The sequence below is a fragment of the Hippocampus guttulatus genome, chromosome 3, assembly GCF_054856545.1.
Source record: "Hippocampus guttulatus isolate MCC_2025c chromosome 3, RoL_Hgut_1.0, whole genome shotgun sequence".
Classification (NCBI taxonomy): Eukaryota; Metazoa; Chordata; class Actinopteri; order Syngnathiformes; family Syngnathidae; genus Hippocampus; species Hippocampus guttulatus.
Window position 1 is genome coordinate 9,224,852 of NC_141263.1, and position 13,137 is coordinate 9,237,988.

At 40.3% G+C, this 13,137-nt stretch overlaps 1 protein-coding gene across 1 annotated transcript in view; it reads right to left on the reverse strand.

Annotated features, from left to right (window-relative positions):
- Window positions 1-13,137, reverse strand: part of ddb1 (damage-specific DNA binding protein 1) — a 37,926-nt gene that overhangs the window by 8,732 nt on the left and 16,057 nt on the right. The window contains exons 10-20 of the mRNA XM_086106715.1: window positions 12,455-12,557; window positions 10,434-10,509; window positions 10,243-10,351; window positions 9,101-9,279; window positions 8,464-8,627; window positions 7,453-7,560; window positions 5,578-5,785; window positions 5,301-5,396; window positions 4,765-4,876; window positions 2,506-2,629; window positions 127-291 (exon numbers count right to left, since the gene is read on the reverse strand). Of these exons, the coding sequence (XP_085962841.1) occupies window positions 127-291; window positions 2,506-2,629; window positions 4,765-4,876; window positions 5,301-5,396; window positions 5,578-5,785; window positions 7,453-7,560; window positions 8,464-8,627; window positions 9,101-9,279; window positions 10,243-10,351; window positions 10,434-10,509; window positions 12,455-12,557 (1,444 nt within the window). The remainder of the gene's footprint in view (window positions 1-126; window positions 292-2,505; window positions 2,630-4,764; window positions 4,877-5,300; window positions 5,397-5,577; window positions 5,786-7,452; window positions 7,561-8,463; window positions 8,628-9,100; window positions 9,280-10,242; window positions 10,352-10,433; window positions 10,510-12,454; window positions 12,558-13,137) is intronic.

Here is a 13,137-nt window from a genome sequence, read left to right on the forward strand (position 1 = left end):
AACCGGCTGTAGTATGACAAAAGCAAAGAAAAATGAGACAGATAAGAAGACAAACGGCATACAGTTGAGAAAAACATTCAGGTTAGTTTGCTTGGGCTTGGAAAAGAGAGACTTCTCGATACTGACCGTCAGTGTAGTGGAAGACAATTATACGCCCCTGCTTGGGCTCAGCCTCCTCCGGGTAGACCATGGCAGTGCCGACAATAAAGTAGACTGACGGGTCTTTTCCCAGTCGGCAGGACACCATGCTGAGGGCATATTCGCTTGGGAGGAACTGATGAGCATGGAGCACTGATGGGAATGCGCCACAAAAAATATTTTAGAACAGCACTATCCCTGGAGAACCCAAGAACCCTTTTCTTCTTTGGAAAATGATGAATTATACATTAAATGACTGCTATATGTTCACTGAACACCAAAATATACAGTATGTTTTTTCAAATATTCAATGCTTTAATCCTAATTTAGGATAAGGGCCAAATTTGACCCTTTGGGATTTAAGGCCAGCATTTGAGTAGCAGAATTTATAGGGGCCAAATTTGACCCCGTGGGTTCTCCAGGGCTATGATGATGTCATTGACATGTATATGTTGTGCTTTTGCAGCAAATTGCTTTACTGTGGAAAGGAAGTCATAGACAGAAAAACGGAAATCCAAATTCTGGATTGTGATTTTCATAGATTTGATTCTCGCCTCAGGTTTTTCTCCAGAACCAGACTGGCTTCAGGTCCTGAGCTCTACCCATTGGCACAGTCAAGGATTTATCCCATCCTGACCACCAAAAAATATCCCAGTACAACTGGCGTGCTAGAAATTGTATGCAAACGCAATCAACTGTCGTTAGTGAAATGTACAGTATGTAACAATACTAACGGTACCATGCCACTGACATAAAACCCATCCAGTTAGTGTAGAAGACTACGGAAGAGGAAAAAAAACTCATGCCGTAGCATTTGGAGGTTTCTTCTATATTTGTACCAGATAGAGGTATTTACTATACCACTGGCCTCTTTTGACCTTGGTGAGATCAAGCATGTGAAAAATACTGTAAAATATACATTGTGGAAGCAGGTTTATTTTCCCCCTGTTGTGTAAGGATACCTTTCATTTTCAATGCGTATTTCACACGGAAAAAAGTACCCTTGTGTGCCAGAAGCAGAGGAATTATGCATCCAATAAAACATACTTGACATGGCCAATATCAATAATGCAGCAGTTGAGGAATTTAGCCATTCCAAGAAGTGTATGCTGAAGTCAATGGACCATTTAAGCAGTTCTTTAAAATGACTTGATTTAATGCAATGACACAATCATAGTTTAAACATAAATGTTTCTACAATATGCATGCGCTTGCATTTATTATTTATTATTTTTGCCAACAGGGCAAATAAGTGCGATTGGGCTCTGCCCATGACTGATGAAAATGGATTCAAAATAGGGCTGAACAATTAATTGAATTCAAATCGATATCACAAATGCAGTAGAATGCAATTTACAAACAAACAAAAAAGGGGAAAAAATGAAGCATTTTTTTCGGTCGGTTTGCATAGTTTATATTTTTATTTGTGATGTCCGATTAAGTTCAGCAGTTAAGAAGTGCAGTCTGTATGCTGACATACCATTGTTTCATGAAATATGAAAAGCGCAGCTGATAAAGGCACAGATATGTTTGCATTATTGTTGGAATTTGACTTACTGATTTGTTTACGCCACACTTGTTTAGTCAGATTTTGTGAAGTTGTCATAGTGAACACTGCAAGTCAAAGTTGTAACAACTAATTAAAGTCAATAAATTGCATTTCATCTTAATTCATGGTTCATTTTCCTTTATTTCAGCATAGGCCTAACCTATAAAACCACAACATTAATGTATACAGTATTATATTATGAATCTCACATTGATTATTGTAATTTGTATTACAGAGCAGTGGGTCATGAAGTCAGCAAACGATAATTGGACGTATTTGGACACACTGATAACCCGTTCCCTTATTTACATTGTGTGTCCTAATTTATGCAGTGAAGTCGAGGGTCTTTTAAAGCTAGGTGGGGTGCATTGAAATCTGCATTACAAAACAAAACAGAGCCAACGCCATATCTACCCTTTAACTGGGTTCAATTGGAAAAAGTGAAAAGTTCAAGCAGAGCAAGCCAAAATGCTCGGTTATGCAATTTATGCCACCCCATGTGAGCATTGAGCTATGAAGCAATATTGGTTGTGTGTTCCATATAGAAAATAAGAAACCGCATGCAGGTTAAGGATAAAGTCAATCTTGAAGCAAGTCAATGCAAATTTGTTGATGCGCCCGTTTTAATATGTATGAGCAAATAATAGTTTGATGAATGAGTGTCAAGTCAAGGCTGAGGAAAATGCATACCGGATTGACCTGATAAACCTCATAGTTATTCTCTAGGCAGAGCACATTATTTCACCGTCAGAGAGGAGGCAGCATATGAAGGTGCCAACGGTGAGATCAAAAAAGCCACGTACAGCTGGCTGTCTTACCTTCAAAGGTGTGCTGATCCACAACTAGCAGACTGTGAACTTCTACCTCGTCGCCAAAAGATGTCTCATGGGGAGAAGTGCTGCTGGGGAAGAGCTTACTCGAGCTCACGCTGCTGGAGAGGGCCTGGAAGGATGCAGATTGATGAGATACGACTGGTATTGAAATTAATACAAAGAGATTCATAATAAGGGGTACACAGTAATTCACATCTCTGTCTGCAAGAGCTCCATCGGAGATTTGGCACCATCTGCAGAACCAGATGTGCAGCAACCAAATCGGGTCAACTGCTTTTGTGGTCACCGTGCAAAGGGCTTTTTGGCAATGATTAAGTTGTACAACCTGATAGGAAAATGTAAATTCATATAAAATAGTCCCACAGGGTTGGCTGTGATTCTTGACAGGCTGAAAACAACATCCTGTGACATTAAGAAAGGCTGAAAGGATTATAGAGTGGTTGATCATTGGTGCATTTCTTTCAAAAGGCGTTTACTAATTCCTTTTTAATATCTTGTCACCATTCTTTTTTCATTAAAGATAAATTTGTGAATCTGGGACTGTAGAATGTCTATGATCGTGATAGGACAGAGTCCTTTTGCCAGAACAAAAATGTTCGAAAAATTAAACAAATTGACTGCACCAACATTCAGAATAATAGAAACAAGGAACTCAGTGAAGAGCGAAGGAGAATTTTTAATCTACACAGGTTGCAGCAGTTCATGAGGTCACATTCCAACATCAGTTCAGACAGTTGTATTTCAGCACAAATTAGCATTTGGACATTAGGATGTGCCAACATTTTGTCATGGTCTGAAAGATGTCACCCTCATGTGAATGGAAATTGGTGAAGATGTTCAGGAAAAAGCCAGGCCCACCAAGCCACTAACCTGCCATGAACCGGAAACTGCTGGAAAAGTGTGACTGTACACAGTGAAGCAAGTTTTACATCACCATGAACTGAGAGCATGCTGGCCAAGAAGGAGGGCCCTACTTCAAAGTTGATACCTTCAAGCTGGACAAAATTTTAATAGTGCGGAAAAGACCAATGCGGTATTTGGGAACAGTGAAAAAGAAGCATGCTTGAAGGGGGGCACAGTGAGGCTTTTAAGATGAAGCATGCGGTACCAGCTGTCAAGTATCGTGCTTAGCTGATGAAATAGGAGGAGTACATTCTTCAAATACACCTCAAATCAACAAGTAGCCAGTCGAAACGTGGCCAGAAAACTGCACAGGGCAATTGTGGAATTCCAGCAGGATAATGATTCCAACCATAAATCAAAGGAGATTTTGAAACCGGTGAAGCAGGTCAACAATAAGCAGAACATGAAGGGTTTCCCCATATTTGATCTCTGTTTATATTTGAGCTTCTATCTATCTATCTATCTATCTATCTATCCCTCACACACACGCACACACACACACACGCGCGTGCACACACCCACACACACACACAACAGGTGCGTCATGACATACATTGAAATGTAGTATGTACATCATCATAAAAAGGCTTTCATTTAAGTTCATAATTAGCTATGTTTTTGATGTGCCACTGAAAGGTCCATTATATAATTTAATTTTAATTATTGGATACAACAAGATTAATTTGGGCAACTTTTGTGTTGAGAAAAATTCAAAAGTGTCTCCCCAAGTCTAAACTGCAGTGCTGGAAAAGATGAGGGAAAGAAAACAAGAGTGAAAATAATTGGAGGGCGATATTTACATTTGTCAATGCCAGAGCATGGCTGCCAAGTCAAGGGCTTCAACAGGTTTCAGTGAGGAAAAACTATGCTTTTGATTTTGATTTAGGTCATTTTTCACAGAGGTGTGTTTATTATGCTCTTAACTGGGCTTCTGATTTTTGAAACTGGCACATAAAGGAAGGAGATCAAAAGCTTGAACTGCTCAGTTACATAACTATACCATCCTTTGAAATCCTCGTTATGATTCACAACAGCAACATCAAATGTACGAATAAATAATAATCAGTCATAGCCACAAGTGTTACATTTCCCTTGTCGAACTGACAAATAGGACTGATTCATACCTAACTAAACTTAAATGGCAAGCATACTAAAATAAAAAGAAATCTTGTATTTTGACATAAAATAGTTTGAGGACATAGTTTCAGGCACGATTTTCCGCTTGGCCTAACAAGCTCAAAGTCTTGCGTGATACAGTAAATAGCCATTGCTCTTCGTCAGCATGGCTGTGCAGTAGGCCCCTGGGTGCTTATTATCCCAACATAACACAAGCTACAGTACCTGGGTGCTTGCACTTGGTCGTACAGCAGACGTGTTGCCGCTCACATCCTGAATCTCCACCCGGCTGGATAGAACCCCAAAACACTGTGAAACCTCCTGGTAACAGATCCGCCTGGGGTGTGAAGAAAAGAAGAAAGAGGTCGAAGGACACACAAAGAGCTGTGAGAGGAAGCTGGTAAACAAGGTGGGAGGGAGTGTGGGAATTACAAAATAGCACCAAAACGAGGCCGTCACAATGGAAGAAACTGTGCTCTTAAATATAACGACTGTCAACAGAGAATGACAATTTACTGAGTCATTTCTGTCCACAGAAGAATGAGGAAAAGGTATTGCAGCAGATGTGCAACAAACAAGAATAATAGAATCTTGATGTACTTCTCCCTTTCATAGTTTTGCTGCTGTAAATTGGGAATTTCTCCATTGTGAGACAAATAAAGGTTTTCTTATGTTAAAAATAACGGAAAAAAGCAGATGGGAAAATGAACCAAACGGTCAACATTCCAATTCACTCAATTAAATCTGAGATAAAGACTGACCTGGGGGATTCGTAGAGAGGAACAGTACGGATGTGAAGTTTCTGAATCTCGTCAATAGTACCAATGGTCAGAGTGCTGTTGTTAGCCAGAGCCAGACTGTAACCAGGTGCAGATTTGGTCAAATATGTTTTTTTGTTACAGTGCACATGACATGTTTCATAGTTTAAGCTTTTGTTTGAAGTTTATGTTTACAACATTTGAAGCTCCCAAGACTACACTTGGTTGGGAAGCTTGAAGATTCAGACTATCAGTATCTGCAGTTCTTTGAAATGCTGACCTGTCAGGATAGCCTTCCGAGTTGAGTGGGCACATATAGTTGACCTCCTTAAGGTTGACGTTTGAAAAGACCAGCTTGTGGTTGGAAGAATAAATGACAGTGGGCCGGTCAGAGCAGGCAAAGACATTGGAGGTAGACAAGGATCGGAAGGTCCTCAGCACCGTGGGCTGTGTGCCCAGGGTGACTTTCTTGCGCTCACTCAGGGCACCTACAGCAAAAGAAATACACCAAGTTATCTTGAGTTTGACAAGTGGAATTTGGCTCAGCAGCACCATTTAAACATGAGCAGCACTAAATACTGTACCTACTCTTGTGGGAAGAGACATTTCCAGTCATGTTGCAAACAATTCAGTGACGGGGTACGTATGGTACAATTCACAGGGCTCAAGACTGCAATCCATTTTTTCAGTGTGCGAGTAAATATTTCATCTGGTGGTGTTTGTGCCAGTGCATCCATTTTAACGTTCACAAATAAAGTGCTTTGTGTGTGCACACAGATGATCATGTGGTTCCATTCATGCTGCATGTCAGGATTCGTGTTGGTGCGTGATCCACATAGCCGCAGTGGTCTGGACATCCCCAACGGCATATTAATTTCGAAATACAAAGTTCGACTCTGTGAAGAGGACATACTGACATGAACCACCAAACACTGTATGAATGGAACCGCGTGCACATCAGTGGTCCACGTGCAGTTCAAAGGTGGAGGAAAGTATGAATAGGACTTTATATTTGTTTATGTCGGTGTACACTGAAGGCCGGTAATAAAATTGCCTCTGCTCCCAAAGTATCATTGACGCCTGAGACACCGATGTCTCCACAAATGACACAAGTGTGAGATTGTCGATGCCTGCACTCAAGAAAATGGAAGACCGTCCAATATCCTGAATTGCCACACTGATGTTTAGCACGCTGATGCAAAATACAGTGTGCCTTTCCGTATTTATAAGGATAATGAAAAATGCTCTAAAAATGAACAATAGTATGAACTATACTTGTTTGCGCGTCTTAGTTCATGAAAGAAAAACGCTCAGTGATAACAGAAATAACTTTACAATATACAAAAATAAATGTAAATTAAGCAAGGAAAATCAGGCATTGTTTTTGAATGTGATTCTACAGAATTAAAAAAAACAACGACAACAACAACAACTCATGAAACAGGCCTGGATAAAAGTGATGGAAGCCTAACTTGATATTTTGTTGCTCCACCATTTAAGATAAGATAAGAAAACCTTTATTAGCCTCGCAATGGAGAAATTCCCGATTCACAGCAGCAAAGTTATGAAAGGAAGAAGTAGAACAACAAAATATAGGAGCTGCTGGAAAGGCAGCCACTCACGCGGCGCCATTTTGAAGTCAAAATAACAAAAATAACACAACACATAGGACACAGACAGTTGTGCAATCTTCACCACTTTTCAGCATACACTTTGTTGTCTGAAGCAGCTATAGATGAAAGAGGAGAGCCATTTGAAGCCATCACTGCAATCAAATGATTTTTGTAACTTTAAATTTGAGTTCTCCACCTCTCAGCAGGTATTTTAGCTCAATCTTCATGATCAAATTGTTCCAGTGTCTCAGGTTTAAAGGGTGCTTTACCCAGATGGCATGCTTTATCTCCTTTCACAGAAGGGCTCATCCAAGGCCACTTCAGAATAGGCCAATGTTTTGCGCTTAGCCATTCCTGGGTGATTTTAGCTGTGTACTTTGGGTCATTATCCTGTTATGAGACCCATTACCTCACTTTCTGACACGACATTTGGTCGTATATTTATCATCCCCAAACTTTTGTCAGAATGGCGGCTGCATCACTTAGCCTTATGCTCAATTGACTTTCAAAAATGTTTGTCTGTTGCTGTGAAAAGGACATACCCGTCTGCAGATCCAGCCCAAAATAGAAGAGCGCGCCGTCTCCGAGGGCACACAGCAGGTAGTAGCTGCCTTCAAAAGTGGTCATTAGGATGGAGCGAGGGATGATCTCTAAGGATGGTCAAAATAACATAACATTGACGTTATGAGACATAATGGGTTAATTCATCAATACCACAGAGAAATGGTGGCTAAATTGTCTAGACTTGCAAATCAATGGCAGTTTTCAGCCAGGAGGCAAGCAAACTAAATGTTTAACTAACAAAATTAATATGGAATCTCAGGGGAAATATAAAATTACACTGCTACTGGGATGCCCACAAATAATTAGAAATCATAAGAATAATCTTTTATCCGTTTTGTGGAATGATTTTATTCGCACAGCTATTAACACACACACACACACACACACACACACAACAAACGCACGCAGTTTGTAAATTTTGTGTGCTGCTGTGTAATTAGGAGGTATTCATCACGGTTGAAACATTAATTGGAGAGAAAAGTCCTGTTCACAATAAAGGGATTTGGTCTCCACAGATTGCTAATTTTTTCATGTTTAACCAAATAAGCTCTCTCTCCTTTAAAATATGAAATACTTAAATGGTGGGCATCTATGGAGAAAATCACTGCACCCTCCAGTGGTTCATAAATGTGGATTGCAGAGTATTAGTCGTTGACTTGTACTTGAATTTTTATGTCCGAAGAAGGTCCATCACATAAAATGCCAAATGAGGTGCCAAATTGCTGTTGGCCTAAATTCAGTGTGCTGTTTGTCACAAAGCAATTTCCCTCGCCTCTCTGGTTTTACTTATGTGAAGGTTGAAGGGATGTTTTTGTCTTGCCTCTGAGAGTGCGGGAGCTGTAAGGAAATTTCACTTTAGTGGATTTGTTAAGGCCATTAAGGCATTAAACTTCACTTGGCACCCTAAAAGTTGACAGTACTCTCCGAGAAGCCAGAAACAGCCTCTCTATTTTCCTGCCGGTGCAGCCAGCCACCGTTTTTCCCCTCACCTCCACCCAGCATTTCCTTGTGTAGGGCAGTGAAGCAGGGCAGTTTCAACACACGAGCTGAGATATCAGTCCACAGGCCCACAGCGCACAGCGGTGATTCACCACCACCCTCCCCAAGTGGGGTGATGTCAAGGCAAGCCACCTCATGTTCCATATCTGTGTTGCTGAACAAGACACAAAAGACGTGGACACCCTTACTGTGAATGGTGTCAATGTGGACAGGACAGAGCAAATTTGGGAGAGAGGAATCGCGTTCATGGCAAAAGTCCAACGTGTATGGCAGAGTGGCAAATATGGCCGTATCGAACCACCCCAAGAAGCATCCATAAAAAGCGGCCAGCCCTTCTTACAGTTTCATGAATGAAATGTTAATGAATTATCTTAGCTATTGCTTATGATACCAAATATAACAAGTCAATACAGTAACATTAACTGAACATGTGAACTATAGTGTGGTGATACAGTGTCGAGGAAACCACGTTTTCTAAAATATCACTCAAGTTTTTACTTGAACTATTCCTGATTTTGCTCCCATCACTTGTGAACCTACCATCACGCTTGCAGAAATATACCAAGCAACATTGGTGGTTATATAACACAATTACTAACGATGTACCAGGAGGTCAAATTGTCCTACCTAATCTGTTTGAGCGCTCCAGCAAGGATCTGAAGATAGTAAAGCGCACGGCCAACGGCAAGCACCACTTGAGTGTGGTTGCAAGCAGCCACGCTGATGTTCCTGCCCTGTGGCTCCTTCCATTCGCTCACTAATGCCTTGCTGTCCTGAAGCACCAAGCGAACAGAGCCGGATGTGATCTGCAAGTACACAAGGTTTTTCTGTTCAAATATTATTCTGCACAGCACCTCTAGCAAGTGTCAGAAGTGGTTAGGGTGACAGAACGTGAAGCCGCTTCAAAGAAAACTTCATTGTTTACATTTGGTTCGATGCCAGGATTGCGCTTGCCCGGAAAGATTTTTCTTCCTAATTGCTTTTTTCCACAATCTTACAATTTTTGTTCAAAACAGCAAATATAAAATGTGATGCCCTTCAACCAACTTTTTTAAAATGCTTGCAAATAATTTTCTGCAAGAAAGGGGACGTCCGAAAGTATTTTGCACTAAAATCATAGTTCAAATTTGAGTCTTTAAAGGCTTCAAGCATTTAATTATCTTCTCAATCTTATCTGGTTAGCCGTGACAACTGAGAAGCACTTCAAAGTATTGGTAATCGATATTTTGTTGCCATGCTTTTAAAAATTATTTTACAAGGACATTTCATTCAGTATTGATGATTAGAGTTTACAGATAACGAAAACACAGTTCTATGATCCTCCAATTTATTGAGCAGATCTATATGTATGATTGATTTTTGATTTTGTACTGTATAAGGTGGCTGGCTGCAGATTTCAGGAGTGACAATACTGTATACACACGTGGACAAAATTGTTGGTATACAGTACCTATGTTAATGAAAGAAATGCAATTAGAATTTAAAAAAAGAAAAAATCGTAATAATAAAAGAAAATATGATCATATTTTTTATTTTATTTTCCATCACAAAATATAGACAATCTTTAAAGGTTGGCAGCTCTTCCGTTAAAAAAATCAATTTCTTTAACTTGATATGTACAAAATTAAACATTTCTGCATTAGCAAAGTCTAGGAAAGACGGCTTCAAGATCAAACAAGTGCCAATTTTAGCCAAATGGGGCACAATCCCATGTCATGGGCAGACGTCTGGGACACGCACTTTATGCGTGAGCCTGTGTGGATACCAACCTGAATGAGCTGCTGATGCGCTACGTTGCCACAGTAAAATGTCTGCTGATTGTCCACAAAGCCTGGAAGTTCCGTCTCCTCGACCTCTTCGCCACTCAGCATCAGCACGCTAAGACAAAACATACAATTAAGGTGAGACAAGGGACTTAATTGACACTATGAGTCCGACATGCTCCACTGTGATGGCTCACCGTGTTTGACCAACGAAAGACAGCACCAGCATGTCATCCGTCTCTCTTCCTGCCTCTGAGCGGAGTGGCCACAAACCTGCAAGACAATTCAAAATAAAATTACTAGCTTAATCAATTCACGAATGAGAGAAGTACAAAATCCAGCAACTGTCCCAAGAATTTTCAGTTTTTTCCAAAGGTAAAAATTTTAAGACAAACACTGCAAATCCCTCTCGGAGTGCCATTGATTAGTTAAGTGAATAACTGTCTCAATTCTGAGGCAGCAGGCAGCGCTGAAGACATTTAGGGCAAAATGGATCAATAAACATCTGAAATCTTACGAGTGCAAGCAGACCTTAACTGGTCTATGTGGCTCACTTAAGTTATCGTAATGACCTGACAAAGAACCTAATTGCCTGGGACTAACAAAAGTCTGCTATGATTAACACATGACAGGCAAATTGACACTTGGCATGTACGCAATTATAAGACATACTGTGGTGTACTAGAAAATACACAACAGCAGCAGCACAGAAAGCCAACTGCTATTGTCAGGGAAACCTGTTATATGATAGAGTTGTGACCAAAAACAGTACATCAGGTGGGAATAGTCAACACTGAAGCGAGGAGGTGATGCAGTTTTCCATCACCGGATAACCTTCAGCAACAATTTGAACACTTCTGACAAAGCCAGTTCATAGCATGTACTCCAATATCATAAAGGCAGCAGAGGCAGACATTTCTCAAAAGGGACATCTGAAAGGCAGGCTCAAATAAAAGCTAAAAAAAATACCATCCTCCAAGCTTAAAATTATAATCAGGGATGCACACGATCATTTTTTATGTCAGGCACTTTGTTTTGTTGAATATATAAATACTCCCTTGATAACTCAAACTCATTCATTATTTTTTTGAATGGGGTCCAATTGACCCCAAGAAGAAGTTAAAGGCAGTTGTACTTTGCAATCGGCACATTGCACTTTGGCGTCTTTTATTACGTGTAAAATAACCCCAATGTAAGGATATGTTTGGATGGCAGGTCAATTCCCATTTTTTTTGCCCATATGCAACAGGTATCAGATTTTTTTTAATACAATGCAACCAGTACCGGTCCGATCTTTTCAAATTTGAGCCGGCCCTCTTTTGTGAGTGGATATCAACTAGATCCAACGCGTGTGCACTATGAATGCTCATCTGTACACATCCGACATATGTGTCGTGGCATATATGGCGTGGAGGGAGCTTGGGAGACTACTTTCAATCATCTGTGAATGTGAAAAGTTGTTTAGAGTATCAGTTACATTTATTTTTTACTTTAATTTTAATTCCACTTCAGTAAAAAGTGGATGTTTGTGGTGAGAATACTCTTTCATTCTGGCTCATACTTATTGCTTTGCAGTAACACTCGTGTGGAAAAATAATGACAGCGAAACCCTGTGATGTGGCAAAAAAAAAACAACGTGTGATAGAATAAATAAATCACAACCATTACTATTATAGCTATGTTAAGGAACTGTATAAACCAGTCATAAATACTTCAATTCTATTTTGACACTGATATTCTATTTTGACACTTATACTGCGATGTTTACCAAAATCGTGAAGGTGAAGTACCGGTAATTTAATTTAGACCACACAGCCCTACCATGAGGACTCTCAGGTAGGCCAACAACCGGTTATCCATCAGTCCAAGTTTATAAAAGGCTTTAGGCTTTTAGATGGGAGGCTAAATGTCCTTGCCTTATTGGTTACTCAACCTTCATCGAGCGCTCAACGGGAAATCACCTTTTAAAGTAGTGCTAAATCTTGCTGCTTTTTAAAATGAAATGTTTTCAAATGGCAACTTTTCAGATATTTTGATGATACCAAGCCGAGATCCATGACAACAGAGCCATCTGTTCACACTCAGATACTGAGCTTAGAGAGGCAGCAGCTGGTGGTTGGGCAGGGGCACCCAAACAGCTGGTGCAGCCCCTGCCAAGTAAGGGCTTAAGACCTCAATAAAGTCAGGGCTTGAAATGGAGGTGACGAAACCCACAAACCTTTGATTCCTGGCAGGTCAATGCTGGCATGCTCATGAATCCCAATGCCGTTGCGGATGATCCGAAGAGAGCCTTCTTTGAATGCACCTGAACATGTGACTAGCTGAAGGCAACAAAACAAAAAAACAAAACAAAATATAAAAGAAACATGAGCTTCGATATGAAAGGCATTGAGATGCTACAAGCAGCAGAGAAACAGTAACAGATAATACAAGTTGGCATCACCTTTTCTAAGATGTGTACTTATCGCTCTAATGCCACTTTAGCAGAATCTCTCTTTACACCTGACAACTGTTTTGATCCAAGACCCCTGATGTCAAGAACTCCCTTCCTCTTTCCATTTGGATTGATCGGATCATAAAGTTGAACATCAACCCGACATACAGGAGGGAGTAAGCTGTAACCCAAAACCCAGCAATTTCGCCACCAGTCAAAATGTGCAATTTCAGGTTTTAGTTCAGGACATTTACATCAAGATGTGTTCAGCAACTCAGGACAGAGTATTTTTTGTTTGAATTCACCCACTATTCAAGTAAGTAAAAGTATTGGAACATGTGACTTATGGGTGTTTCTCGTTGCTCAGGTGTTGATTGCTTAAGAGAGCTGTGAAGTAATACCCAAAAACAACAGTCAGTGATAACACTGCCAACCTCCACAGGGCAGGGGTGAAGGTATGATAATCC